This window comes from Macrobrachium rosenbergii, chromosome 10 (genome assembly GCF_040412425.1).
Source record: "Macrobrachium rosenbergii isolate ZJJX-2024 chromosome 10, ASM4041242v1, whole genome shotgun sequence".
Classification (NCBI taxonomy): Eukaryota; Metazoa; Arthropoda; class Malacostraca; order Decapoda; family Palaemonidae; genus Macrobrachium; species Macrobrachium rosenbergii.
In genome coordinates this window covers 20,015,190-20,043,084 of record NC_089750.1, presented here as the reverse complement: position 1 = coordinate 20,043,084, position 27,895 = coordinate 20,015,190, and the positions used below count along the sequence as shown (strand labels likewise).

Here is a 27,895-nt window from a genome sequence, read left to right as displayed (position 1 = left end):
CAGTGGTGTTATAGTTTTATGATATTTGTCTCTTAGAAGGAAATTAAAATCACAAGTGCTGGTAATGATGTGAGGTTATATATTGAAAGTTTGTAAAGTGTTCAGAAAATCTTCTAAGAAGCTGGGAATGCATTATACGTATTTATAACTTCATTCAAAAGACTTAACTTATGTATGAAAAATTCTTTTTATCATTGCATCATAAGTACTGTTGATACATGCATTAACAAGCTAGGATTAAGAGTTAACTAGTCATAAGAAGCTGAAATATTTAAGGACTGTTTCTGTCTGCCATATTCGTTGCGATTAGATATGGTTGCTTTAAATTAACTATTGTTTGTGCTTTCATATTTTAATAATAGAAATAGTGTTATGAATAGTTTTAGCTGAATATGTTTTGACCATATTGATTTGTTGATCTCAGGAGTCTGAGATATTTTCTTTGTTAATGTAGTAACCATATGGAATATAATGTACAGTATATATTTTAAGATTATCAGGTAATATATTTGATGTCATTGACTGAAGATTCTCAAAATGAATAGCTGTCCATAGTTTTGATATTACACTATGGTACTTTATAGTGATAAATGGATGCCTTTTGTTATTCATAGATTGGAATCTCTTCAGATTGATGTTAGCTGGGAATGCTTTACCTATTTATTAGAAAAATAAAAAGATTTTCACATAGATTACTTTTGGAAAATACATTCTTAGTCATAAGGAAAAAATAGGTTTTCTACAGACAGACTTGAGAAAAAACTCCTGCATTTTTATAATTAAATTTTTAGGATATTGGGAGATTTGCTATAAGAATTGTAATTCCAAAATTGTTTTGCTTTATTTTAGCTCTTGTAACTGTATAATTGTCTTTGTTCAAATGTTTTTTCTTTTTGTAATGTTCAAGTGGTTCATTCATAGAGAACGTGGAAAACTATGCACTTTTAAGTGCACAGTGAAACTTTCTCGGTTTGTTGGTGATCATCACATTTTCATGAGGTGGTATAATTCACCCCCCCTCGCCCTCTACCTTGTAAATGTTGTTAACATCCTGATTTTAATTATAAGGAAGTGGTTTATATTATTTATGTAGTTTTTGATTGTTGTGTGTACATTTAAAAGTCATTATCTTTCAGATTCCTCTTTCAGGTTGTACAGCCAAGTTTGATAATAAGTAGACATACCATTTTTTTTATCTGCAGATACCATTATTTTTGTGTCTTATTTCCCAAGCTTTTTTCTTTCCTTGTAATTTTATCTTATTTCTCTTGACTCTTCTCAAATTTTTAATAGTACTGATGTTACCTTGGTTCCATAGGCATTACTTTTCTACTAGACAGATGTGCTAAATTATTAATTAGTATATAGTTCCTCCTCGTAAAAAAATGACAGATCTAATGAGATTACACTGTTGTGTGTGAAAGAGCCTTCACATTCATTAGAAAAGAGAACATGATTCAAACTCATTTGAAAAACTCTTCTTAAATTTTTGCAAGGTAGAAGAAATTAAATTACATACTAGAAGTCAGATGTAAGATGTTAGCTTCTGCCTTTTCATTCAGTTTTTGTTGTAGTAGTGGAGGAGGAGGAAGTTTTACAAAGAAGATCACTTAGGGGTTGCTGCTGACAATGTGCCTCACACAGTACACAGTAGGTGATGGATAGGGTTCTTTGCAGCGTCCCTTTGGCACAAGATGGATTGCTCTCTGTCTTGTAATCATCATTCATTTTCGTGGTCTCTTCATTTAGCTGTCCAACTTCATCAGCATTATCTTTGTCCATTTTCAGTTTTCATACAAGAACAAAACCTTAAAGCAAGCCCTATGAGAGTTGAGCAGCGTGACTGTAGTTTCAGTAAACTATAGTACTTCATAATCCAAAGGTTCAAGTTGGTAAAAGGTAACTTTTACAAGATTAATATATATTTATGTCTTGTGGAATTTTGTCTGTATTTTTTAATCACATTACAGTGATATTTGGTAATAAAAATAATAATGATAACAATAACAGCAGGAATGTTCAAGAAGCAAACCTATGCTTTAACCTTTGATTCAAAACTTGAGAGAGAAAATCGCCATCATTCTTATGCAGTTGTGGGGATTAGATGTGAAATGAGTTGTCTCAACTCTCTGCTGTCCTTTGCACTTTATGCTGAATTCCAAACAGTTCTAGGACTTCATCCTTCCCCTTTTTGCTTGATTTTCTGGCCCTTCCTGCAAGTCTCTCTCTCTTGCTAATTCTATATCTGTTGCTTTTTTTACTTGACTTTTTCTCAACCCTCTCATGCAGAACATCTCAGTCTGTGAGATCCTAGTATATTTTCTAGCCACTGCACACTACATCTATCCACTGATTCCTCATTCCTAGTACGATCTTCTCACAGCACTTGGGCCAAAAATCATAGCATACTATGGTCACAAATTTTCAGAATTCCTTGTTGTCACTCTAAGATAGTACATACCTCACGCATATGTGCATCATGACTTTACTCATACAACTATTTTTTCTTATTCCTTTCAGTCTGCAGCTACTCCTTATGTTCCTACCTCTTAATTCCTGCATCACATTTCACTGTGCCCTGAAGCCATTGGAAATATTCTACCTCTTTTAAAACCTGCCTTTCTTGTACAATTTGGTTTCCACTTCCATTTTTTCCCTATTTGTTGCTCTTGCATATCTCAAGAATAAAAAATCTGCATTTTAATGTATACTGTACTTTGTGATTCTATGTACCCTTTTGCGATAGGATCTGTTACATTCAGTACGTAATATACTGAGTTCACTGCCACACTTTTGTCACTTGGCTACATACTTGACTGTACTTTTCTTATGCTTTGTCTCCAGTCCTGTAAGTTTTGTCTCCATTCTGTTCGTCCACATCTCAAATATTTGCACGTAATCATCCTCCTCAGATTCTGCAGATAACACTAAGTCATCTGCACATAGCATCTCCCAGGAGCATCCCTTTTATGTCTGCCACAGCTATCATGTTATCACAGTTCTTCCCTTCCTGTTTGGAGGGATTCCAATCAAACTTGGCACAAAGGTAGATATCATTATATTTAGATGTCCATGGAGATAGCCCATTAGTCTTTCTTTCCACTTGTCTTTCAGTGTATTCATCACATTTCAAGGGATTTAAGTCAATCTTTATTTTAAGTAGACCATCAGGCATAAATTTGCATGATGAGAGATTGTTCACCTGTTTGTTTGTTTTTATTTTTCTTTCCACTAGTCTGTCTGTGATTGTCATTCTTGCCTTGTCCTTACAACTTCTTTTCAATAGTTGAAGGAAATCTGGTCAACTTGGTACAAAGGTTGTTCATAAAGGGAGATAGTTTATCTGTTTGTCTGTCAGTTTATCTGTCATGTTTACCTCATTACTGAAACTCAGTCTATATGGTCAAATGGATTTCAGTCAAACTTAGACCATCATGTTTAAATGCGAATGAAAGGTAATTGTATATCTACCTATCTATTTGCCTGTCTGTTACTCCTACATAATCAATGGGATTTCATAAAAAATCATAAATGGGTAGTCCAGTATTTATAGATATACTGTACAGTACATAAATTAATTGTCTGTCTGTCTGTCTGTCTGCATGTGCACACTTACACTGCAAGACATTTCAGTAAAAATAGCTATAAGATAGAGCAGTATGTATTGATTTTATGAAGTGAGTTTGTCTGTCTGTCTGCCTTTCAGCTTTTATAATGTCACTACAACTCGTAGGTGGTTAATGAAATCTCAACCAAACTTGTTCTGTGAAGATGTTGCCCTAAATTTTATAGGTAACTTTAACATCTTGGATTATTAGAGACTGAGACTTTATATATGACATGCATCTGTCACTAAGGGAGCTTTGCAGATGGTACAAAATTTAGAAATTGTGACCTTGACCATGACCTTCATACCGGAAATAACTCCAGTGAGGGGTATCTTTCTCTCAACCATCTGTGTTTCTCACAACTGTCTTGCCAGGAGAAAATTACTGGAATGATTTACTTTTGTGGGAACTATGATAATGTATGTAACATTTCATCAGTTTAAATGTTTATTGAGGAAAATGGGTCGGGCACTGGTAGGGGACGTGTATGGCTTTAGCAGTACTCTCAGAATGCTTGTTATTGCTAAAATACTTTTGTGTACCTAGACCACAGACTTTAAAGTTCCAGCTCTCCTAGGGTTGACCTGAAGGGTTTTTTCTGTTCATATACTTATTTACGTGTACATATCTAGCCCCTGATCTAGTTTCTTTTGAATCTGGCTGTATTCTTAGATCTTAATAATGTCCTCTCTGTTGTTTGAGAGCCCTTTGTCAAGGGAATGCAGTATGGACCACATTAACTAAAAAGATTTGATGTTACTGTCCACAATTTAACCAGCTTATGGTCGGTCTTAGGTGCTTCACCCTTGATGATTTTTTGCCATAATAGCCAAAACGTTCACCATATTTCATTGTTAGACTGAAGAAGCTGCCATTATACAGTATTAGGACAGTTTTCCTTTTACTGAGAACAAATTGTTATGCCAGCTGTGAATTGTTGAGAGCTTTTAAGCCAATTGTTTCATCAAACTACCTCAATATTATTGCTTGCAGTATTGGAAATTATCTGTGCCTTAATTTCAATCCTAACTAAAATATGAATACTTGTATCTTATAATCTGTATTAATAATGTTTATGAAATACCAAAAATTAATATAGAATTTTGTATACTGTACAGTATTGTGATCTATAAACTTTTGATGTATATTAAAATTTTTTAATATGGCAGAAAGTTATTACAGTACAGTAAAATAGCACTTAATAATGCAAAGATAAAATGAGAGGAGGATGGCTCCAGGAATGTTCAAAATGATAAATATGTGTAAACATAATCAATCACTACTGGTTGTTGATAGAGAGAGATAAGGAAAGGTGTGTGGGAGGGCTGGTGAAGTAGTTTTAACAAAGTTTTTCCAGACCACTGAGCTATGAAAAAGAAAGGCATCAGTCATTAATTCAGATTAATATTGATAGAGTGAAAGGAAGCTAAAGCCCAGATTAGAGAATGCATTCTGATGAATTTTAAGTTATATACGTATATGAATTGTGGGAAATTTGAATCCTTTGATATTTTGAAATGTAAAAGTTGAAAATCCAAATTGACTAATGTACATATTTCAGATTTTTATCCTTTTTATTTACTCAGATTGATTATGAATATTACTTCCTTTTTATAATTATTTCATTATGGCTAACCTTGTGAATCTTGACCAGACTGTTTTGTATCTAGTTGCAAGCTTGTTCATTTAGAGCTCTTAGAAAATACAAATACAGTATTAGCGTTTTGTTATAATAACAGCAACATAGTAATAATAATAATAATAATAATAATAATAATAATCAGCTTATTTTTTTTATGAATAATGTGGTAATATATTTGCATTAGCTTAAAATTGTTGTATATAAGGAATGGATTTTTTTTATTAGTGTAATTCACACAGATTTGAAGTTTATAACCCAGTAAGGGTATGAGGAAATTACCCTGTTAGATCTGCAGTTTCCACATTTTTTGTTTGACCTATTTCTAAGGAACAGTTTCTATAACAATCTATATTTTTGTTTTATTACTGAAGATTTCATACAGAACTGTAGTTATCTTATTTCTTAGCCAGCTATTAAATATTATTTTTCCTCTTTGTTCTGTGCCAGACCCTGAAAATTAATTCACTCCCTTGCTGTGTTTCAGTTTTGTTGTAAGGCAAAAAATTAGAATTGCTTTTACTCAAGATATTAATGTCGGGAATACAGTAGTTCGCTTCTCTTTAGAGTCCTGAAGTGTGACCTTATTCCATATTTCTTAGATTTACTCGAGATTATGATATCAGGAATAGTTAATTTCTTAATATCTTGAAGTGACCATATTATTCTGTATTTTTTAGTTCTAGAAGTTGTAACAGTTATGAACTCTTCCATTTTATGTAACTGTCGTGTGTTGTAGGTATTCTGTTTTTTTTTATTCTGTATGGTCTTGGTAATATGACTAAACTAGTTAAACTAATATTACAGGAATTTCAGTATATGCTTATCCTATTGATTATGGAGATAACCTAATTTTACTTGCTGCAGTTTTGGGTGCCATTTTTTTTATGCTTACGCACATGCTAAGCTGTTGCATACTATTTTCTCAAATTATTTTTCGATATCATTGTTGAAGTCCTGTGTAGGTATGTACATTGCAGTCAGGTGTAAGCTTTCCCAGAAGTCTTAGGGTATGGTGCTGTAAACTAATTTGTTTTGCTCATTAACGATAAAAGTAGTGTAATCTTCTAGTTTTTTTTTTAGTCATTCTGTTTGATTGAAAAGATTGTCCTAAATTTCTGTGTAGTGTGTTAAAAATTGTAAAGTTGAAGTTGTAGTGTATTATTGGTAGTGTTTGAATGTTACCAGTAATTAAAGTGTACTTTATCAAAATTTTATATATTTTATAGATTTATATAAGTAAACATTTTATCTTTATTTGGTTGTTTTATTCGGTGTATCCTTATTTAATGATATTGAGGTAGAGTTAAGTCTCCTGGAAGTTGTCGGTCCATGTTACCAATGAGAGATACAGTATTTTTCTGTTCTTACTATCTTATGTCTAGATGAGCTAACACTGAATTATTGATTATCAAATACATGTTCAAGAGTTTGCATCTTGCATTTCCTTATTATACACTGTCGGACATGTAATTTACTCAATTTTATTGAACCTTTAAAAAGTTTTGCTGTAAACAGTTAAGTGTTTATATACCAGAAGAGCTAACTGCAAAAGAATTTGATTACTTGATTTTTTATGAAGTAAAGAAATGAAAATATAAATCAGTAGCAAAAGGAGTGGCTATTTTGCAGCAAGCTTCTGAATTAGTGTCTGGTCCCAGAGCTGTCACCACCTCCAGGACAAGGCACCAAAATATTAAACCCTTGGCCATTCAACATTCAGTGCATCAGTCCACCTGCTAAGTGTAACTTACTTGTCTGCTATAAATACCTGTGTACCTTGTATCTTAATTCATTCATTTTTGTAACTCTCAGTAGATGACTGCCGAAGTGCAAGTTGAAACGCCAATGAACATGAAACCATTATACGAGAACATCTTTACATGACCTTTGGAAATCTAATATCCCAGCTAACACTGATGAAAATAGGAAGACATAAGTTATAGAGAAGACTTTGCAAATTAGATGTCCAGTAGAGAATTGGCCAACAGTGAAACATGGCACTTGCTACAGGGGGGGGAGCTCTGGAAAGAAACAGAAGAAATCATAATAGCAGCATGATCAGGCCCTAAGAACAAGATACATTCAAAGAGCAATAGATAGGACTAATATCTTGCCCAAATGTAGGAAATTCGATGTACTAAAAGAATAGCATGCAGAAACAAGAGGGTGTATTAGAAAATGAGCAAGCAAAATTACTCTGGCTTTACAGTACAGTATGAGGGTATACAGGGTGTTACAAGTACGTCAACCAGATCTCACAGCCATCTACTCATATATTTTATGAAGGAGTATTTTCTTGCAAGATGCTAAAGATATACATTCATTGTTTCATTCATTATCTTATGTATGGTTTGAAATTCATATTTTTTAAATATGTAGTGGACTTGAAACGTTTTCATGTACAGTAGTTAGAGTCTGCCAAGGCCCATCCCTGCGTAATAGTGCTTATTATTTTCTTGGTAACAGCACAGTAAAGTATTCATGTGATGTAGAAGTGCCCATTACTGATTATTAGCTTGTCATCAGGGAGCATTTGCTATTAGATTTTTTGTGGAATCCATTCTTTGTGTTTGTATACTCATATAAAGTATCACAGTAGTTTGGAATTTGGTTATAATTTTGTTAACATACAGTACTGTATTCTTTTGTTGTCCTTACCAGTAAAGTAGCCAGAGCGACAGAATTTTCTGAGCAATGTTTGATTTTTTCACTAGTAGAATTAATGAAACTGAACCACAGTAAATACAGTTGTCTTAGTAATGAATAGTGTTTTTTTAATTTTTATAGATTAGGAATAAATTTGTGGCAGTCATTTTCCTTAAGGTACCTTCATATTTGTAGTCATGGTAGAGTACAAGGAATGATTCACAAAGTGAAGTATTGTATTTCTTTTATTGATATTTTTGAAAGGTGATTCTAAGGTTTTACCTATTGTCAGAGCCAATGAAGTTGGTTGTGTTTATTTCCAGGAAAGGAGACTGTTTTTTGACTTTTGAACTTACCAACATATCGAGATGATGTGGGGAACTATGCTAGTCTGATAACAATATTAAGAATGCATGTGCTCTTGCAGAAAAGGAATATCACAGTAGCTTAAAGCATACTTACGTACAAAAACAACCTACATAAAGCTTACCATCTTTAAGGTTTGACTTTTTCTTGAATGTGTTTATAATATAATGTTGTTTAGGGTCACATGACAATGTAGATTGGTGACAATACAACAAATATATGTCAAGTTTCATTTTTCATTCCTTAGATTTACATGATTTTTTCTTAATGTTTAGTGTATGGTGACTTCATTTCATGATAATCTCTGTCTAAATGATACTAGTTGTTACATTTTTTATTTGAATTTCATGAGAATTTTGGCTACTTAAGCTGTGGTAATACAGTAGTTTAAGTAATTTTGATGAAAATACTTAATCCCACTTTACTCGACTTTTCTTAAAAGTCTTGGTTATTTTTTAAGTAAGGTAAAGTTGACTTCCTTAGAGCTGCTGATTGACAGTGTTGTGAGTAGAAGTAGTAGATTTTGAGTTGTATAATATAGTTTATTTCGTTGATGTTTATGCTTTGTTCATGTGTGTATAGCTGTGTTTTTAAGCTTTGTGCTTTTCCAGATGAAATTGTAGTTTATAAATTCATTGCTGTCAAACACAAGAATGATGATTTCTAAACCTAAGCTGAAATGTTGCTATATTTCATGCATTATAGTTTACTAACTCCAGTGAACTCCAACAAGTAACATTATTACTCTTAACATGGGTGGGACTACCTTAGCTTGTAAGTAATATCTTCATTTAAACATGTTGACAACAGCTTTTTCTTTCATGAGGTTAGGTCTGCCATGAGTTCCTCCCTCTCTCCTCTCTTGTGCACTTTCTGCCTGAACTGTATTGAATGTTATATATTCAATTTATTTTTTGCAGAAAAGCCTATGTATTGTAATTGTTCAGTTCTATCCCCTATAGTGTAGAAGTTCTTTGCTTGCTTGAGTCTAGCAGGTTTACATTCTTGAATTTAGTTACCACTGGATTTTCAGATGATTGCACCAAAATAGGTGTAGCATTGTAGGAAATTTAATAATTTCAGTAATTACTGTGTAGTGCAGGTAATCATTATTGTATAGTGTACAGCATTGTAGGTTATATACCTTAAGTTTGGTGGAGATCTTATATTTTTCCCAATCTTTCTTCTATTTCTCTCTATTTTGAGATGTTGAGAGTATCAGTTGTTTTAAATAGTTTTGGAGAAAAACAGCTTATCATGGGTATATAAAATCCAAATGTCTCTGTGCAACAGAAACATGGGCACTAACAGGGAAAGTGGAGGAGGTTTTGAAAAGGTGTGGCCATGAAATTTTAAGATTCAGTGGTCGGAGTAGGTTGGGAGGATTGTATTATAAATGAGGAATTGGTGGAGAGATATTGTGTCAAGAGGCTAGGAACAAAAGACTGAAATCTTAGAGATTGAGATGGGTTTGAATGTGATAAGAAAAGCAGTGTATATGGAAATACTGTAGCAAGATGAAGATGTGTGGGAAGACCCAGGAAGTCATGTAGAAAGGGAATAGACAAAATCCTGGGCCTGATGGGAACTCATTTCACGTCCAACCCTATACAGGAGAAGGTGATGTTATTCCTTCGGTCATTTTAGCATATTTATTTTTTCTTTATGTGTTTAAGGACATACTCACTGTGTATGGAATTTTTAGAATTTTAGAGATGCTTCTATCAAAGCATGACTTTTGTATAAAGATAATATGTCTTGTCAGTTTTATGAAACGAATTGTATACTGAGTCTTACAGTATGAATAATTGAATGATTAAGTGTTTACTACATGGACTGAATTTGTGTCCAATGGACTGACAAAGTTCCCCTTGAGGGAATGGTTGTCCCCTTGTTCTGGTTACTTTATTTGTCTTAGACATTGTTTATCCAATTTTTTATTCATACAGGAGTATAGAATTTCTAACTTTTTGCTGGGATCTGTGGTTTGATCAAGATTCAGTAATACTGTAATGCTACATACTATTAATATTTTCAGCAGCATTTGTTAAATGCTGAAGTGCACCAGTATGCAAGAAACATCACACAATTAGAATTACAGTATAGACATTCTGCCTTTAGGGTGAAGGTAAATAAAACATGTATCTACAAAATAAATAGTTTACTTACATTCTAATATTAACAGGTAAATTGCTAAAACAACTGGCACCATGCGAAATACACAATGCTGAACAGTAAAATTACAGTAAATTCCATTTCCAGCCTCTTGAAAAACATTAATTTCCAAAGAAATTGTTTTAATTCATTACAGTTGATGAAGCACGACTCACAGAGCACTGCATCATTCACATCAAAGTATAAAGCATTATTTACTATATATACAGAAACTAAATAATGCTGAAAATTAATTTAAAACTAGTAGCTGGGTGAAGGATATTTTTTGTTTGACTCAAAGCATTGTATGTCAAATGAATTCCACAACACTTGAACAGATCTAAGTATTGTACTTGCTCCAGAATTCTTGTCATCTAATGTATTCTGTAACTTAATATTCTAGTCCTCTTGACTAGACTGATAATTGTATTTCACTCTAACATATGCTTCATAGCTCACCTAATTTCAGATCATTTTTTATTTGTGTTAAAAGAATTCTGGAGCTCTTTTCCAGTAGCTCAAGGATCTAACAGTTAAATGAAGATTAAATCCTCATCACTTATACATAATGCCTAATCAGATTATATGAAGAATGTACAGGGTTATCAAGAAAAGTGGTTTAGGAAAATAGGCTATACAAGAGAATAATAGTAACTAAAGCAACCTGCAGAAAAGCAAAAGTGCATAAAGAGGAGAGAGCTTCAACTCCTAATAAATCTGGTTATTATTTGTATTAGTACTTGTATTAATTTTTAAAGAAAGGGAAATGTTGTATTGATTTATACAAGCATGAGACATATTTTTAAGTTACAAACTACATATGTTGAAACTAGTAACATCCTGAGAATATTTAAGACTTAGGGCTTGAAGTAGTGACCTATTTTCCAAATAAGGAAGGATATGACCTGAATTGTCTAGATGGTCTCGAATGAAGACGTGTACCAAACGGAAGCAAACCACCATCCACTCGAGCCTGTCTTACTCCTGGACCTTCAGCTGGGAAATCTAGGGTTAGGGATGCTAGAGGACCCATTGGAATAGGTACAGGTTGTGGAATGACAAGATCTGTTGAGATTGAACGACCTGATGGAATTAGAGGTTTTTCATTATCTGAGTGATCCTCTGAAAAGGATCTCTCTGATGCAATGACAGGGGAAGCTGGTGGTGCCAGCAGAGCTGGACTGAAAAGTGAAGGTGCCTGGGGTCTGTTACTAGTGTCATGATCTTGAATGGGTAAAGGACCAAAGTTGATCTTTTGGCCTACTTGAAAACTGCTGAATTGTGCTTGTTGATCATTTGGGAAATTCTCACCTGTTTGAATTATTTCTGTACCAATAAGGAAGACATCATTGATGTTACTTGGTATGAAATTTTGTTGGAATTCTGGTCCTTGCTGGGAAACAGATAAAAGATCAGTAGTATTAGTGTCTTTGTTAGATGGTACAAAATTTTGTTGGAATTCTGGTCCATGCTGGGAAACAAGTATAAGATCACTAGTATCAGTGTCTTTGTTAGATGGTATAAAATTTTGTTGGAATTCTGGTCCTTGCTGGGAAACAGTTATAAGATCAATAGTATCTGTGTTTTTGTTAGGCTCTAATTCAGGTATGAATTGAGGCACATTAATTACCTGAAATTCATCATTAACTAACAGTTGTTCAGTTATTTGAGGGCTGTTGTGTGAATTATCGTTCTGGTCTATTTGGGGATGTGAACTAGGTTGAGGTTCATTCAATTGGTGGTTATTGGTAATTTTAAGAATGTCATTAGATACAACATCTGAATTAAGTGTAGTGATTAAATTAGGCTGGGAAATGAATGTTGCATCTTCAATGAAAAAGGTTTCAGGATTTTGTTGGGAAATAATTTGTGCATCAAGATCCTGTGGGGGAACTATGTGTGATTGGATGGGTTCTATTATCTGAGTGAGTACTGGTGTACCAAAAGATTTACCAGTATCACCTTGTGAGGACTGCAGATTTCCATTTGGAGCATTGAGGAGGGTAGATGTTGTAAGTGGCAGGTCTGGACCAGAATCTACTACAAAAAGGAGTTCATCTTCATTTATGTTAATGTTTTGATCACCTTGAAGACTATTCTGAATTGGATCACTGACTTGATTCAAAAGAGGGGTATTTTGATCAGGTAGATTTTGGAAAGTGGCTGGCTCAGCAGAATTCAGATTACTTGCAAGGTCATCTGTTAGAATGACATCAGAAACAATATTTGCTGTATCTTTGTTGTTGGTAAGTCCATCATCAATAATTATCACACTATTAGGATCTACTGGATGGAATTCGTTTATCTCAACTGCTAATTGATCTTGAACTAGGGAACTAAAGTTAGGTTCTCCTAATGTTTCAGGTATGGAATTTCTAATGGCTGTTCCTGGAATTATATTTTGTTGGATTGGTGGTGGGTCTGGTACATACAGAGTTGACAGAACGGCATTCGCAGTCACTGAGGCAGGGAGAGCATTATCTAACTGAATTATATCATCTGCATGAGGTTGGGTATAACCAGTAGTTTTAGGAGGTTCTTTTGAAAAGACAGAGGAAGCTACATGTACAGGAGTGAGAGCAGGAGCAGGGGCATGCAATGGGGCAAGAGGTTGGGCAGGAACTTGAATAGGAGATGCAGAGGGTTTTTTAACTGGAGGTACATCATAAGATAGTGGTGCATTTTGTCCCTGAACCACCGAGTTTGTTTTAGGTGGTCCAAAACCTGACTGTTGGGAAGAATGAATAATATTAGTCTGTGGCCCAGGAGTAGTTGGTACCCACTTTGCTACATATTCTGGGCGTTCCTTTGGTATCCAACGAGGTATGAAGATAGGTCGAGGAACATTTGGAATCTTTTTAATATTCCCTGGACCTAACCATTTGAAAGAACGACTCCGACCTGCTGGGCGTATGATCAGGTTGATAAGGTTGTTACTGTAGCTTGCCATTGTTAGCTCCATGGTTAGTAGGGTACAAATCAGCAAAAGAACCACCTGCAATCAATAAGGGGTCAGAGTTAGTGGACAGTGTTTTAAGAAGATAGGAATGCAAGCTAGTGGTTAGTAAAGCTAAATTTGCTACAGGATTGCGTAAGGATACTATGCAGCAGTTGACTATTAGATGAGGGTATCATTTCTAATAAATAAAAAGACAGGTACACAAGAGAGGAAGTATTAAACTTCAGCGTAAGTTGAGTCACCAATGTCATTCAGTGTGAGAACGGAGTTAGAAATTACGTCTTCACCCTTTGGGTCTACAAATGAGGGATCAGGGGCAGACTCTGGTAAACTGGCAGCAATGGGCGTGAGAGAAGATGCTCTTATGTCAGACAGGACTAAAGGAGCAGGAGCATAAGTAGCAAGAGGGTCTCGTGTTGTGGACACCAAGGGAAGATTGCCAATGGACAAAGGACTCTTGGGTACAGGAGAATCAAAGAGAGGTTTTTGAGGAGGCGGTGGTGGGGGTGGTGGTAGAGGTAGTGGTGCTCGTATGGCCGTTGAAGGAATGATGTCACTGGCATAAGACTCAGAATCAGCAGCAACAACAGAATTGTGCTTAGGTGGTCCAAAGCCTTTGGCAGGGTATTCAGCAGCAGGTGCTGCAAATCCCTTATGCCTTCCTGCTGGTGCTGGAGTTTCGGGTACCCAAAAAGCAGTGTATGTTGGATCCATATGAGGAATCCATTTCGGGATGAAATATGGCTTCGGAATGGACAGTGGCAAGTAGTCACTGTAGCCGTATCCAACCCAAGTGTGCTGCTTGCTAGGACCTGCAGGTTGTATGATGAAAGAAGGCTTGGCAAATCCGTAGTCACCGCCTACCATGCTTGTCCCTGCACACACCAACACCAGCAATGCGAATTCCTGAAAATCAGTGTTACCATTTTACTTGATAACAGTAGTTTTATTAGTAAATTCTCTCCCAACATCCTCCAGTGAACAGAGATTTTTTGGAAAGAAAATAAAGACAAAAAGAAAATAAAAAGTATTCAAAATACACAAAATAAAATGAGGTGAATACCTGCATCATCCTAAACCTGCAAAATCCTAGAAAAAACAATGGCTACATTGAAAAGTTACTACGGTATCGTTATTATAATGAATGAATGATGTTTAAGCAGTTATAAAAAAACGATTTTTAAGTTTAAACCAAAGTTATGTATACAAAAGAATTCAGTTGGTGATTAGTGGTTTCAAATGAAGTTAGGAAACTTCTTGAATATAATACGAGAGTCATACGAGGAATATATTACATTGTAAGAGCTTCCTTTATTGCAAATTGTGGCACTCTTGATTAGTAGTAAAATTCATTGTGAATGTAGAAAAGAACAACAGTAGTTCAGTCGAAGTAAGGAGTACGTGTGCTTGTTTTAAACTTTATTTGAAATATATCTCTCAGTCATTATAGCATACGAAAGCCCATTCATGAAAGTCAAGTAGCAAATCTAGACCAAGTGTAGTTGACCATTTTCCCCTTCTACTGGGCTTCATTTTCCTTTTTCTCCTGCCTTAATTTCTAAAATGGGACCCCATAATGGTCAATTATGAAGCTGTCTCTGCTCAGTCTCCCTCAGGCTGAAGCATAAAGACGACTTTGATTTAATTCAAATTCAGATATCAGAAGGTGAAACCTATTCATATGGAACAAGCCCACAGGGGCCATTAACTTGAAATTCAAGCTTCCCAAGAATGTGGTGTTCGTTTGAAAGAAGTAACAGAAAGTAATATAATATTAAGTACAGAAAGAAGAGATCATGTAGTAGAAAAAAAATTGAATTAATAAATAAATAGTTAAAAATGGAAGTAAATTAATATATTACTTAATGCTTGAATTGTATCCAAGTTAACTGGGCTGACATTACTGACAAAATTAGATTTTTTGCATTCCTTCTTACCCTATTGTTGGACAGTGGTCGCAGTAGAACACATGGGATAAAAGGGCTGGATTTCGGTCATGATGTCACGGAGACAAATAAGAACTACTGACTTGAACACCAGCAATGCTAATTTTGCTCTGCTTGCATTTTTAGCTTTAATGGATAAAATTATGAAAGTAGCTTTAATGGATAAAATTATGAAAGTAGCTTTAATGGATAAAATTATGAAAGTACCTTTAATGGATAAAATTATGAAAGTAGCTTTAATGGATAAAATTATGAAAGTAGCTTTAATGGATAAAATTATGAAAGTAGCTTTAATGGATAAAATTATGAAAGTAAGAGTGATTTGATTAATCAGCAATGTATCTCTCTCTCTCTCTCTCTCTCTCTCTCTCTCTCTCTCTCTCTCTCTCTCTCTCTCTCTCATTTATATGCTTTATTTTTCATAATCTATTTTAACTCTCAGGAAATTGTATAGTAATGTATTTTTTTTATGTATAACCATTTTTGTTGTCAGAAATTTGTGTGTTTTGATACGTATTGATGATAGGTGACAAAATTGTTGTTTCCAGATATCAGTAAGCTTGTGTATGATTCATTCAGATACAACAAGTGACATAATCTGGAGAGAGAGAGAATATGCGATAAAAGGGATGTTAGAATTCCGGAGCCGGAAAGCCTAGCCAGCAAATACATCCAACCTTTTTTTCGCTAATGAAACATAGATGAACAAAGTATAACTTTAATTTTGTTCTTTAATTTTGTTATGTGGTATAGAACATCAGTCGCTGATACTGATGCGCACAGAGAGAGAGAGAGAGAGAGAGAGAGAGAGAGAGAGAGAGAGAGAGAGAGAGAGAGAGAGTACGTTTATCAAAGTACTAAGAGAAAATACTGAACTCGAGAGAGAGAATGATGACGCTAAACAGTCTTAAGAGAAAATACTGAACTCGAGAGAGAGAATGATGACGCTAAACAGTCTTAAGAGAAAATACTGAACTCCTCATTTCTCCTTGATGAACGGGGTGTGCTAATCACCTGACCACAGTTATTAGTTCATGAAATTAGCTGTCCGCCAGTGGTTCAATTGTGAGCGGTGAAGATTTGGAAGTCAGAATTTCTCTTCTTTTTTTCTTCAAACTGAATTCTGTTTTTTTCCATGGTTATTGCGAGGGGTTGTTTATCCCGAGACATATTACCACACCTGTCACTGACTGTTGTGAAGCCGACTGGAAACATGCCATTTCGTAAACTATCTTTTTGATGACGTACTGTACATACATATACTCACACATAATATATATATATATATATATATATATATATATATATATATATATATATATATATATGTGTAATATATATAATATATATATACTGTATATGTATGTGTAATATATATATATATATAATATATAATGTGTATATAAAATATATACATATATATATCCCACGTCCAAAGTTAGAAAACATTTGGTTTCATTAAACATATATATATATATATATATATATATATATATATATATATATATATATATATATATATATATATATATACATCAACATATACATACATACATATACATATGTGTGTTTGTCATACATATATATACTATATATCATATATATATATACATATATATATATATGTGTATGTTTGTATATATATATATATATATATATATATATATATATATATATATATATATATATATATATATATATGTGTGTGTGTGTGTGTGTGTGTGTGTGTGTGTGTGCTGATGTATATACATACACATACATATAATTAAGTAAGATTTTTACTATTTAGCCAATAATTTGCAATGAATGTTATAAACAGGTTTTACGAAAACGCATTGTCATTTGACATGTTTTTCAATCGGTTTCATAACAGTCAACCGTAGGTGTGAGAATACCTGTCAGGATGAAGAGCCTCTTGCAGCGGAAAACAGGATCCAGTTAGATTACAAAAAGAGGAAGAATTTTACCATTCGACTTTTTTTTTTTTTTCTAAAAGGGGATTGTAGGAGAAGGTGCTACTTGTATTTAGAAAGTATTAATGGGATGAGGTTACCAGCCACACACTTTGGCTCAAGATGTTCAAGTGCCGACGGCAACTCACTTTTCTTGGGGCTCACTCATCTGTAAGTACGAACAAGTCCCAGCGCTGCTTAACGCGTTACTGCCCTTGGCGCCAGGTGGTAGCCTTCCGGTTCTCAGCGAATCATCTGAGGAGGGTGATGTTGATAACCCCATGCCCTTTTTATACCATGGTTGCTAACCATAATTTGTTATAACGGAGCATGCCCATCCTCCCGACCTCGCCCTTGAGTCGAATATGGGCCGAGTCTCTTGGTGTGCGCGTGTATGTGTGGGTGCAAGCATGGATTTTGTGTGTGTGTGTGTGTATAGTGGTTTCCCCTTTTCAAACTATGTTCATCTGTTAACAAGGAGACCATCAATTAAATCTGTTATGCATAAGATCGCCGGACACGTTCAGACATCGATGCGCGCGCAGACACGTAAAGTGCAAAAGGGTTTGGGTAGAAACAGAGAAAGTGCTCTATACAACACGCCGTCATGGCAGCATATAATAATAGCGTAAATAATTAATATATGGGGAACCCATAGTAGAAAGTACGGGGAGTACGAAACCTAACAAAATTGTTGTACGAGTTGTTCTATATCATTAATATCTACGGCAATCATCTTGTTAGTTAGATAGTGGACGTTGATTGCCCTTAACATGTGCTGTGCGGAAGAGTGATGTCTGATTGTAGGTTCGTGACACGACATCTTTACTGGAGAAATTTAGTTGAAGGAGTGGGGGGAGGGGCGAGGGGGAACCGTGTATTCATTTAGTATGCTAAAATCGTGTACAAAGAAGCCTGTTCGTGTCAATAGCTGCTTATTAAATTCGCCCTAATCGCATTTTGTCAAATGCGACTTGATTTCAAGCGCCCGTTAGAGAAATACGCATTTTCGACTGAACATGATAAAACGAAAATCGACAAAGTTAATATCAGGACTTTTCCAGTCTACCTCATCAACGTTGAGTAAAGATGCCTTTTATTTTTTAACAGTTCTTAGGAGACACATTCAATATTCCTCCACAGTTAGTCTGTGCTATTGACTCCCATTAATTTCCACATGCAAATACAGTAACCTGTTACACTAATGACGGCGAGCCCAGGAAAAATGAAAACATTCTTGACACCACAAAAATGATCTGTGGGGGCTAGCACTAAAGACGACACGCTGTAAAGGTTCCGATAATTGCTCAACGCTTTCTACGGAAGTCCACTGGAAGCCTCGTGCAGCTCTTCATCCTTTTTACTTCTACTCTCCCTCCCCCTCCTCTCCCCTCTTCTGTTTAACTGTTTTCACTCTCTAACCGATGTTTTGATATCCTGGTCAGGCAAAGAGCTTTCTAGGGTTACTGTATGGTTGAGGTGGTGTTTGACCACCCCTTGTTATTTGAAGAAATTTTACTTTACTTCACGTTTCAGAAGGGCCTTTGCTTCTCAGAGCAACCCGTAGATTTTAGCTTTAGCAGATGATCTTTCACAAGAGACGTTTCCGTAAGTCTTAACTCGGGTATGTGGAGCATATCACTCATGGGGTTAGAATGTAATTGTTTGGCTGAGGATATGATCTACCTTGAACTGCAAAGCAGCCTGTTTTTTTATGGTGCTTTGCTAATTATTTATGTACAATGATTTGTAGCTGCATGCACACCTTAAAACAGGAATGACTTGAGTAAGGTGGTCCCATAGCTAATATAATGACTTTATATGTGTAATTCAGTTAAAATTTATTCGATGAACCTAATCTCTAATTTTTTTTTGTTTGATACTAATTTGTTTTTTCTTAACTAGAGGTAATTTTTTCCACTTTCTTGTTGGTCTTGTACTGCATTCGTGAAGGACTGATTTTTAATCATTAACAACTAAATATGCTGATAGGGACATTGCATGAGCATCTGTTTGTTTTTTATGGTGCATGACAATAATTATCATGATTGTTACAGCATCTCTTGTCGATATTACATTGATGAATCTTGATCCCTTCTTGTAAGCAAAATTTGTGGAAATAAAAACGGCAGGTTTTGATCTGAGCTTTAATCTTGAATTTAAACATTAGCACTAGCAGACGCAGGAGAGAGAGAGAGAGAGAGAGAGAGAGAGAGAGAGAGAGAGAGAGAGAGAGAGAGAGAGAGAGCAGCTTTCCCCTTTACATAATGAGTGGGGTGAGATAGTCATGGAAAGCTTGGAATGCCTATAGGAAGAAGGTGGCGGTATTTGGCACTGAGCCAGGTAGACCAGTAGGGTAACAATTTGCCCTCTCGTGAAATATTGTCTCTCCTCTTCTTCCACTTCCCTCCTTTATCCGTATTATTACGATTTTACGCTCTTCGACTTTTTTTTTCTGGGCCTCGTAGCGTTGGCGAGTTTACTGTCGTTCTTATTCGCCTACGTTCGTGTAGCCTATAATTGTTTTCTTGTTTATAATTCATTCTCGTTAGCATGGTTATATGTCGTTGGTTAAGTACAGAGTAAATGTTTTATCAGACGTTTGTATTGACTGAATATATATATATATATATATATATATATATATATATATATATATATATATATATATATATATATATATATATAATATATATATATATATATATATATATATATATATATATATATATATATATATATATATATATATATATATATATATATATGCATGTGTGTGTGTTTACGTATGTATGTGTGTATGTAATGTAAAATTTAAGGCATGATGAGGGTGAAATATATCTGAAACTAGTAATAACTTCTCCCTCTTTCTCTTCACGACCAAACGAACAGCAAATCAGCTGCAAAAGAGGAACAACGCCTAAGATTAGAATTTTCTCCGGCAGGTCCTCGCGGGGAAGTCTGCATCCTTTACCAGACGATGGATTGTTTCGAAACATGTTCTTCGAGCCGATAATGCACAGTGCCAGACGCCGAAAACAACCACTGCCAGGTAAGTAAGAAACATGTTTCTGTCGGTTGTGTCTTGTTTTGCCTCAGGTTGTTGGTGGGAAGTTTCTCTTCGCGTTCATCTCCCCGGAGACTATTTTAACGTCGAGGTGTGTTGTGTCGAAAATCTTTTCAGGCAACAGTGAGGTTTAGAGAATAGACCTCGGGCTGCGCTGCCATGAAGTGATTGCGTTGTGACGTGACGTGTACATTTAAAATGGGTTTCGTTGCGAATCAGGCTGTCATCTGGCTGTAGGTGGATTATGTTTCGATGGATGATTGCATATGGTAACGAAACACGTAAAAATATGTCGAATAACAACAGTGACGTTGGTGATAGGTTAATCGATCCCTCGGTGAAAGAATGCCTGAAAGTGTCATGTAGTAATAGTAGTGGCAGCAGCAGCGGTATACATTTGCCTTTGCAGATATGTTGAGTATATTCATTTAGTCGAATCCGTGTTTTTGTAAGAGTCCGACACTGTCAAGGCCACCATTCAGGCTTTAGAAAAAAAAAAAACTGGTATTGTATCCTGTTTGATATTCAAGTCAAGCAGACCGTCTTATTTCCTTTTCGTAGTTATCGTGAAAATGCCTTCTTTTATTGTTCACATTTCGAATTTAGCTAAAACAAGTTGATATGGGCCTAAGAAAACGTTCTGTGTTCTGATTATTTTATTCATTTCAGATATTGTTTGTCATGAAAGGAATCTCTACGTGAACTGTGCCGTATGAATGAAAGTCCCTCATTTAGGTGTTAGAATACGTCATACAGAATAACTCAGAAGGCAGGACAGAGTTTCTTAAAACTGTAAGGAAATTAAGCAGGTGAAAATGTTGTTGAAGCTTTTAAGAAAATCACGGCTTTTATGCCATTTTAAGACTTTTTTTTTTTTTACCTCTCTTCTGAAATTTGCTGTAACTTTGATAAATATGCCATGTCCTTCAAGAAATTAGTTATGGATTCCGAGGAACATGTTACTTGTTTTATGGACGAAATTGTTCTGATATCCAGTTCTTGTCTAAATTTGGGATATGCTAATTTTACTTTTCTTTTGGAGCAATTTACCAAGCCACTGCTTGTTAATTATTTGCTGTTGGGTTATTTTTATATATAATTGTTTATTGTGTGTGTTTGTCATGACTGGAGAATATCCATTCCAGCTAGTACAAAATTATGTTAAGAAGTTGTTCAGAATTTCCCAAAATTTGTGGAAATAAAAACGGCAGATTTAGATCTGAGCTGTTAGAATCTAAACATTAGCATTAGCAGAGAGAGAGAGAGAGAGAGAGAGAGAGAGAGAGAGAGAGAGAGAGAGAGAGAGAGAGAGAGAGAGAGAGAGAGAGAGAGCAGCTTTTTAGTTCGGAGCTGATAATTTTTTTTAAAGCAAAAGCCTTATATACAGCAGTTGCTGCACAACAAATACTCTCTAAAAACTGCTACAATAAAACTAGGTAGCCTGCAACCGCGTTTTAAATAAACATGTCATCTGGTAAGTGAGAAATGGCGAAAGATATGATTAAATAAAAAGAAGTGTCGGTGAGGTGCAAAGAGACGGTAAGTGCTTTTGTGCATTTTTGCAATGAATTCTGTTCATCAATTTTAATATTATACGAATATTCAGACGGAAATTTGACCAAGTAATTCCTCCTTATATTTATTCATCACATCGTGATTGACGTTAGAAGGCAAATGAGAGATTCTCAGATTCTCTCTCTCTCTCTCTCTCTCTCTCTCTCTCTCTCTCTCTCTCTCTTAGTAAATAAGCACAAACAAAACTGTACACATACACAGCCCGTTTTGCAAATAACGATTGACCTGGGTTTCAGGAATAACAAACCGAAAAAAAGACAGGCATTTTTATGTCACAGAAGATTTACTAGCAAAGGCGAAAGCATTGGTAGGAATGTATTTGTTTGCGAATTTCTCACGTAGCTGAGAAAATTAGACAAAAACCCAACTTTCTCTTTTTTTTTACTCTTTGTTGTACAACTGGAACAAGAAAACATTTTTCATTTATTAAGTTAAGTATACCTTAGTTTAACCAGACCACTGAGCTGATTGTCGAATAAGTTGGAGTTAGAGCAACTAAATGTTGCGTTCCAGATGTGTTGAACGAAATGAACATTTGTTTGTGTGATTTTTTGTTTTAAATTGTTAACGTTACTTTCTTCATTCAGAATCGCGATATGCGTATTAGACTTCTGTGGTAAGTAATCAGCAGTGTTAATTTTTTTACAGTTGTTTAGTTACATCTCTTATTATGAACCATTATCTTTTGACTAAACTTGCTACAACTGAACTGTCACAAAATTGTGCCTCGTAAATTATTTTAACAAGATAAAGCAACTAAAAAAAAACAGCGAGGGGAAAATACCAGATATTGGTAAATCCACATGTTCTTGAAAAACGAGACTCAAGGTTAAAGTGTCGCAATTTTACCTGAAGGACAATGAATATTTGATTGTAGCGACTGTAGTCGTGCTAAAAAAAAGAAAAACCACTCCAGACATGCCAGGTCGAAATTGGACACAACTGGTTTACTAAGTGGTAGTGGGCCTTAAAAAAAAAAAAAAAAGCGTGCAACTGCTTGTCCCCTTAATCCCCCTCTCACTGTTCCAGGATGGGTAGGACATCCATCTAGTTAAAAGACGTTCATGGATCGCTCTTGGGAAAGTTTAAGTACGTAGCCATAAAAACTGTCCTTCTGTTGACTCAAGCAGTGAATTGCGTGAATGGCTCTCAGTTGACTGGTGTGGGTCTCAGCTATAGCCCTGGAGGGACGAAGAAGACACAGGGAAAAATTAACGTTGAGAGTTAACATTCCATCCATAACTAAAAATGGAATGGCATCAACAGCGTAATTTTTCAGAGCCACAGTTGTAGAATATCACTGATACACCCTTTCATTCCTTTTACTGTACCTCCTTTCATTTTCTCTTTCTTCCGTCTTACTTTCCACCCTCTCCCAACAATTGATTCATAGGGGAACTGCGAGGTTTTCCTCCTGTTACACCTTTCAAACCTTTTACTGTCAATTTCAGCTTCAGCCCTGAATGACCTCATAGGTCATAGAGCTTGACCTTCGGCCTAAATTCTATATTCAACTCAACTCACAAACCAGCTCTGATAAGGGCGGCATGTCACACCTATGGGGAGACTTCCGTTGCGGTAGGGAGGGATGAGTGAACTTTTATGATAATGTTGCAGGTGCATTTAGGGAAAGAGGTGTGGATGCAGTAATTCCTCTACTCAGGTACGGCACAGTAATTACGAACTGTGAACACGTAAACCGAATTTTGAAATCTGACGTAAGCAAGTACTGAATCTATAATGTTGAACTAAAGGAAGCCTTAATTTTTTGCTAATTGTTATTAATTACTGTCATCAGACTTCTAAATTACTATTAGAATATGGGGATTTGCAATGGATCCTATAACCGTAGAAATTTCTTTAATAAATATACAGCACTCTTATGCTGCCCCTGACTTGTATTGTGTCTTCCTTTATCCAAAATGTTTCAACATTATCACGAGGCCAAACTGGACATTGGTCAGAATGACGTTTTATTTTTTTGATTCCTGATTAAAGTATGTTATAAGTATAGTGAAAAATACAAATCAAAGATGCCAGGCTCTGGCAAATACACACATACACACATATATGTATATATATATACATTTATATTTATATGTATACATATATATATATATATGTATGTATGTATATACATGTATATATATACATGTATATATTATATATATATATATATATATATATATATATATATATATATATATATATATATATATATATATAAAACTCATAGGATAATCATGGCGTAGCTGCAAGACCTTTATGTTTGTGCACTCTGAATAAACAAAATTTATCCTTTATTAATAGTCTAACAACAGTGTGTTTTCGGAATGTATTTATGTAAAGTTTTGTGTGTGTATCCCTTCACAGTAAAGTCGGCACGTTACCATAACACATAAATGCTACAGTATGGCGAGTTAAGAGCCATATATCTCAACAACATGAAAATTTCCCGTTTGAACATCTATAAAAATCCTAACTCAGGCATAGATTCCCATAATCTAAACCGCAAATAATAACGATTTCGCTGTGGGAACGCTGGCTGACTGTTTATTTTCCTTCGCGATCCGCGGCGCGCGCCGATTTTCGCACGTATTCTCTGATCGTTTGGTCGTTGAAGGCATATGTTTAGAAGCTAGGTCGTCTCTCTCTCTCTCTCTCTCTCTCTCTCTCTCTCTCTCTCTCTCTCTCTCTCAATCCCCGATCATTTGGCTGTTGAAGCCATCATTTATATATTTAGATGCTAGGTCGTCTCTCTCTCTCTCTCTCTCTCTCTCTCTCTCTCTCTCTCTCTCTCTCTCTCTCTAATTCTCCGATCATTTGGTCGTTAAAGCCATGATTTGTATGTTTAGATGCTAGGTCCTCTCTCTCTCTCTTTCTCTCTCCGATCATTTGGTCGTTGAAGCCATCATTTATATATTTAGATGCTAGGTCGTCTCTCTCTCTCTCTCTCTCTCTCTCTCTCTCTCTCTCTCTCTCTCTCTCTCTCTCTCTCTGCTTATTTTAGTCTTGCTTGTGTTAATTATCAAGACTTTGAAACTTCGTTAGTTGTGCCTTTCTTTGTATATATGGACTACGCTTTGCGTTATTACAAAAGAGGCAACATCACTTGCAAAATGTTGTTCCTAAGCACACTGAATTTGGGTGTTCATATGAGATATGACAGATATATCATGAATGCTTTATTCATTTTCATATTTTCAAGTAATTTGTTTTTCGTCAGTAAGCTGCGTAAGCTGAGAGATGCCTAAAGAAAAAAAGAAATACAAGTAACGGAGCAAGTTTGGAATAACTTACTCCTTATTCCTTTCGGGTGCCAGTTAAGCCCAATGTAAAGAGAATTCGTTATTAAAGACTATTTGTGGCTTATTATTTGTGATTGGGAAAAGTTACTAGTGTGTAAGTGACAAAACTAACGTACACACATATATAATTATATATACATACATACATATATTTATATATATATATATATATATATATATATATATATATATATATATATATATATATATATATATATATATATATATATATATATATATATATATATATATATATATATATATATATATATATATATATATATATATATATATAAGCTAAGCTGAGCTGATTAACAGCTCTCCTAGGGCTGGCCCGAAGGATTAGACTTATTTTACGTGGCTAAAAACCAATTGGTTACCTGTCAACGGAACCTACAGCTTATTGTGGAATCCGAACCACACTATACCGAGAAATGAATTTCTATCACCGGAAATGAATTCCTCTAATTCTTGATTGACCGGCCGGAGACTCGAACGCGGGCCCAGCAGAGTGCTACCGAGAACTATACCGACCCGTCCAACGAGGAACTTGTATATATATAATACATATAAATATGTATATATGTATATGTATGTAAATGGTTTACTTAAACAATGTTGCGAAAAATAATCTTATGAGAAAATTACACGTAAAATAAACACATGAATATGGGTATGGGTGTAATCTCTGAAGCCCCAAGAGAAAGCTCACCTCTGAACTACCCTACAATCTGAGCCTCCGTAGCATACAAAATCTCTCTCGCTTCTTTATAGTTGTTTCTCCCATCTGTAATATTTACTCAGGTGGAAGGTATTATCAGTATATCGTCTTCCCTGTCCTATTCCCAATAATCAACATTTTATCTGAAAGTTACTTTGATCGGGTGTACTGACTATGCAATAGCATGTCTTAGAATCCTTCATAACTTTTTTTCCTTTGTAATTTCTGTTATTGTAGATATTGCTTTTAAATAAGCATTCCTTACTAGTCATAGTTTTAGCCGTGAATTGTTGTTGTTAGTCATAGACAAGGAACTGGTTTACATGGAGATCTTGCATATGCAACGGTTTGTACGTGGATGCTCCTGTGCTCGGATGTATAGTTTATGCAATTGTGCTTCCTGCAAATCATTAATTTTCTTGGAATTGCTGTTGTTGGAGGAATTGCCTGCACTGTACAAAGGCACCACGTTACAAACTATAATTATCTGTGGCATTATAGTGGTACTCATGCCTTTCATCTGGTTCTCACGCCATCGTCACCTTCTCCAGAGTCATTATCGTCATTATCATTATATTCATGTACTCGGCGCCTCAGTTGTCTTTCTTCATTATTCTTCGTAATACCATGAGACCGGTCTGTTTAAGGCCAAGAGCACGGCCGGCGAAATGAGCATTGTATTTCACCGCCTGGAAAAGGAAGTCGTGATCGGTCTAAATTCCAGTCATTTGTCCAATTTTACGGATAAAGTCGTGTTGCGCTGACGGGATTAGGCGCCATTCCGCAGGAAAGGTTAAGGTGTGATGTGCTTCGCGCTTCCTTTGTGTTCAACGTACCATTTCGTGTCAGCTGATAAACTGGCGAATTTCTGGTGACCTTCGTATCTTCTGTATTGCCCAGTTGAACCTAATTATTCGTGTACGGTTATTTGACTTTCAGTATTCTCCTCCTCACGTCCCCCCGTCTTCCCTCGTTACGGGAGGGTTTCACCGTAGAGAAAGCATATCCTGTGATAAAGCTTCTCCCTTTCCCTTCTAGTGGTCTTCATTTGTTTTTTTTTTTGTCTGCCGGAAGGTATGAATTCCTTATTTTTTTTTGTAAGGTATGCATACCTAACTTTTTTATAAACTTTCCATTTCTTATTACACTTAAATAATTTTGTGTGGTAAGTTTTGATATTGTCATCTATATTTGAAACTTATGCAGTTTGAGAACCTTTTCTCCAGTGTTTTTCGTCTTCTTATGAGAGAGAGAGAGAGAGAGAGAGAGAGAGAGAGATTTCTCTTCAGTAATTCTTTGCATGAGGGACATCCTCGGAGTTTCCTCGAGTGGGTTTTAACCAAGCAAAAAGAGAAAAGAAATTCTCGTACAAGCATCGGCATTTTCTCACAAGTCGGTCGCATCGTCCATAACTTCAGCATATGCTTGCTGACAGTCTCTTCCGGTCTGTGAGAGGTAAGTAGGAGTTTGGGTGGGGAGGGGGAGCAATCGGCTAAGGACTTGTCTGAGCGAAGGAAGAGGAGCTTCCGGAAGTGGGTAACTGGACCAAACCACAAGCCACCTACAGGTACTACTCGTTGAGATGTTTTCCTCCCCCGGGAGGAGTTATGTAGGTTCTTTTCTCTCAAGCATTGGTTAGACTTATCAGGAGGGTTCGCTCTTTATGCGTTCCGTACCTACTACGAACGTGGTATTCGTGTCGTGGACGCGTATATGAATGTTTTTCTTTCTCGTAGGTCAGGAATTCGCTGTAATTGGTCAAGTTCATACCAGATGGCAAGGCGATTAATGGCTGGTTGCTGTTTTATGGTGAGAGAGGATATATTATACAGAATTTTATATGTATGTGTTAGGGTGTTTCTCCTTTTGTGTATGTTATGGTCAATGAACTGTTGGACATATTTTAATTGCTGGATTCGTAACTTCATCTTTTGCCATGCAATGTAAATTC

At 35.5% G+C, this 27,895-nt stretch overlaps 3 protein-coding genes across 4 annotated transcripts in view; 2 read left to right on the top strand and 1 right to left on the bottom strand.

Annotated features, from left to right (window-relative positions):
- The window catches only part of LOC136842537 (uncharacterized), a 122,909-nt gene extending 102,584 nt beyond the window's left edge, over positions 1-20,325 (top strand). The window contains exon 8 of the transcript XR_010854258.1: positions 20,219-20,325. The gene's annotated coding sequence lies outside the window, so the exon portion shown is untranslated. The remainder of the gene's footprint in view (positions 1-20,218) is intronic.
- The window catches only part of LOC136842536 (uncharacterized), a 28,920-nt gene continuing 11,433 nt past the window's right edge, over positions 10,409-27,895 (bottom strand). The window contains exon 2 of one of the 2 annotated variants that reach the window (XM_067109957.1): positions 10,409-14,281. In XM_067109957.1, the coding sequence (XP_066966058.1) occupies positions 11,294-13,378 (2,085 nt within the window). In that variant the 5' untranslated portion in view covers positions 13,379-14,281 and the 3' untranslated portion in view covers positions 10,409-11,293. The remainder of the gene's footprint in view (positions 14,282-27,895) is intronic. The other variant, XM_067109958.1, reaches the window with a different exon arrangement.
- The window catches only part of LOC136842538 (uncharacterized), a 182,840-nt gene continuing 175,168 nt past the window's right edge, over positions 20,224-27,895 (top strand). The window contains exon 1 of the mRNA XM_067109968.1: positions 20,224-20,325. The gene's annotated coding sequence lies outside the window, so the exon portion shown is untranslated. The remainder of the gene's footprint in view (positions 20,326-27,895) is intronic.